General features: G+C 30.6%; 1 protein-coding gene across 1 annotated transcript; it reads left to right on the top strand.

The window, feature by feature from the left end:
* The first annotated feature begins 394 nt into the window (after positions 1 to 394).
* Positions 395 to 2128, top strand: LOC116003789. Its single transcript, XM_031243715.1, has 4 exons — positions 395 to 692; positions 955 to 1047; positions 1505 to 1642; positions 1872 to 2128. Exons 1-4 carry the CDS (start codon positions 459 to 461, stop codon positions 1911 to 1913), a joined length of 507 nt encoding a protein of 168 aa, XP_031099575.1. The 5' UTR covers positions 395 to 458; the 3' UTR covers positions 1914 to 2128.
* The last annotated feature ends 1305 nt before the right edge of the window (positions 2129 to 3433 follow it).

Here is a 3433-nt window from a genome sequence, read left to right as displayed (position 1 = left end):
CGTTCGTGAACATGTTTGTGAACGTTAACGAACACTAACGAACGCTTAACAAACAAACACGAACAGGATTTTTAAAAACCTTAACAAACGAACACGAACACGAACACTCCAAAATCCTTAACAAACGAACATGAACAACCTCCGTTCGTTTATGTTCGATTCGTTAACAGCCTTAGTTGTGCTGTGTATGGACTCGACTAAAAATGTGACTTAATATAAAAATCATGTTTCATCTACTCATTTAATGAGTCACTCTTTTCGGTCAATTTTGTGTGTTTTATGTATTGAGTTGTACGTGGAAGAAGATTATTTAGATGTACGATCAAAAGCTCAAAAATATCTTCCCAAAAGAAAAATATCTAGCCAATTAAGCTACATATAGTTGGTGAGCCCTTCCAATTCAATCAGATCGAAGATAGTAGGGCAGAAAAGCAAAAGTTGAGAAATCAATTACGGAAATGGCATGCTGCGGCAAACCAAACCGAAGCGATGTTCATCTGTCGGCGCAGGAAGAAGCTGCGATGGAGGAAGCCACCAGGAAGCACTTCGATGCCTTAGCTCCAAACCGCCACTCTAAACCTCAGAGAAGCGATTACTCTTCTACGTATACGGATACGTATTCCAATGGCGTTCATGGAGACGCTGAAATCCCTGAACTCCTTCAATTTCAACGCCTCGAAAAAGATCAACAGGTAACTTATCTTTTTCTTCTTTCTTTTTTTACCACACTTTCTATCTTGCCATAGTATAGTTACAATTATATATTTAGCTGATACTGGATCCTTAACTTCGAGCTTGGAGCGGTCTTAAATTTTTAGGCCAGCTTTCCCAATAAAAATCCTTGATACATAAGAGGATACTCTGTACATACTTGTAGTGAACTGTTAAATTTTCTGGCCGTTCAAAAAAACAATTATATGATATTATTTATTTTCAATGTTTTTTTGGATGTAGAAATTATGTTATAGTGAAGGCAAATTGAGGGAGGAATTTGTGGAAACTGAGTATTACAAGGATCTGAATTGCGTTGACAAGCAACACCACACGGTATATTATTACTTTTATTTATTATGCTACAAGATCAAAAAAATTTACCAAAATTTTTCACTATATGATATGACCATACAACTTTTTGTATTCATCGGTTGCATGACCCATACCACATTAAAAAATATATATATATAACTTCGAAAATGGTAACTAAGTGAATGAAACATGATTATCATACTAGCACCAGGCCAGTTTGATTATTGCCAACACCTTTTTGATCGGGTTTGTCGCACGTGATCTTCCTAATGCAATTTACTTTTTCTGCGTGTTTTGCAAACTATAACACATGAATGAGATTTATCCGGTGCACATTCTCAGTAGTGACTGCAAGTTTATCTTGTCACTCAAAAAATATATATAAATTAATATTGTCACGTCATATAGTGAATATTTTTATTGTTGGTCTATTTCTTTGTTGTGGTTACTGACTGAGGTAAATTGGTATTATATTTAGACTGGAACAGGATTTATAAAGGTGGAGGGGGCATTGCGGAATTCCTTCAAAATAGAACCTGATTCTGATGCCGAGTTTCATGCCTCCTGTAAGGGAAATCCGGCCACCAATGAATGGATTCCGGCTCCCGCCGATGCAGTGAGTAAATCTTCATTAGACTCCAACTTTTTAATGTGTGTAGATATTGAATATTTCCTCAAACAAATATTTTATTTTATTAAATATCAGTTGGCCATTATCTTTATTTCTACAAGATTAATTTGGATTTGGCTTTCAAACTTATTCGGAAAAAAAGTTTGACTTAGAGATTATAACTTAATTTGTCTTCTCTATAAGATTCACTTTTTGCATTATATAAACATTTCAGATCAACTTTATCTCGGACAAACCAGGCAGAAGTGACAACTGAAAGAAGAGTGAGACGTTTTGTATGAGACCATCTCAAGTGAAGCGTCTAGTGTTGCAATTATGCATTTTCCGATGAACTTCAATGTATTGCTATGACAATAGTTACATTTAAAATAATCCATGTGATTTCTAAATATTGTATTGGTAGTATTTCACAATCTATGTATTCATGTTCCTACAAGCTAAGTCTACAACTTATATCTAAATTATTCTTCATATCTTTTTTAATGAAACGATAAATATCCATCAATGAACTAAACCCTTTCCACTTAAATAAAACAACATATGTTTATCCATGAACACTTTTTACTTAAATAAAAGAGTTAATGCCTAATATGATCCATAACTATAATGGTTTTACTTGATTTAGTCCTAAGTGACTTTTTGTCTTTAATTGAGTCATCGACTTTGATAATTTTATGCAATTTAGTCCAATGTTAAGAAATCGTTTATCGACTATTAAAAATAGGGTCAACATAGTAATTTTTTCTCCCACATCTTTTTGGTCAGATTACGCTCCTCTTCCTCTTCTTTTTGGCCGTACTAGTCCTTCGCCTAGCTAGTTATATTTCATTTTGCAGAACAATGTGGATTCATTCAACTCCAATAAACAAATTCTAATGTTACAATAATGTATATTTGAAAGAAATTTCGTGATCTCATATCTAGTTTAACTGTTCAATTTGTTTTTTTTTACTTTTCACTTCGAGATAAATATTTTTTAAGTAACATTATATAAAAAAAAATTTAAAAAAAACTGTGTATAAAAAAGGAAAAAAAGCACCTAATTTTGCAACAAATTTTCCTTAATAATAATCAGTAAATTTAGGTGTAACACAAATTTCAACCATCCTTTTTTACTTTCTAATTTTTTTTTATATTATAATTACAACACTATTATATATATATATATATATATATATATATATATATATATATATATANATATATATATATATATATATATATATGAGCCCTTTAAGCATGAGCATTGGGCGGTCGCCAGAAAAGAAATAAGAAAATTACAGAAAAGAAAGACAAACTTGATGATAAAACTAATAAAGGATTACAAACAACTGGTTGTGGTTTTCAACATACGAAAGCATCTCACAGCATTTTGTTTATTGCCCACGAGTGTGCTAACAACCTGAAAATTAATAGTTTAATTAGTGAAAAAAAGAATACGCACAAAGTATGCACGTGCAGTGAACGCAAAAGATACGCACTATTAAATTTATTGTATTAAGATAAGTAGTTTTCTTTGCATTATGAACTAAAAGAAAGTAAACGACAAAATACATTTACTCGTAGTTCATCACAAATCTTAGTTTGTATTATAATTTTTAATGTATTTTGTATTTGATATTTTATATTCGAACTTTGTATTTGAACTCAAGATATAAAAAATATATATACTTTTTTTGAAGATTAAAAAAAAAGAAATATATATATATATATATATATATATATATATATATATATATATATATATATATATATATATATATATATATATATATA

The sequence above is a fragment of the Ipomoea triloba genome, chromosome 14 (genome assembly GCF_003576645.1).
Source record: "Ipomoea triloba cultivar NCNSP0323 chromosome 14, ASM357664v1".
NCBI classification, from domain to species: Eukaryota; Viridiplantae; Streptophyta; class Magnoliopsida; order Solanales; family Convolvulaceae; genus Ipomoea; species Ipomoea triloba.
The sequence above is the reverse complement of the archived record's forward strand: the minus strand, read 5'-3'. Positions and strand labels throughout refer to the sequence as shown.

What these genes read in the sequence shown, in the direction of transcription:
- LOC116003789 (XM_031243715.1), top strand. Translation starts at nt 459, where the DNA reads ATGGCATGCTGCGGCAAACCAAACCGAAGCGATGTTCATCTGTCGGCG. An exon ending in GCCTCGAAAAAGATCAACAG is followed by an intron (nt 693 to 954) that starts GTAACTTATCTT and finishes TTTTGGATGTAG; the next exon opens with AAATTATGTTATAGTGAAGG. An exon ending in TTGACAAGCAACACCACACG is followed by an intron (nt 1,048 to 1,504) that starts GTATATTATTAC and finishes TATTATATTTAG; the next exon opens with ACTGGAACAGGATTTATAAA.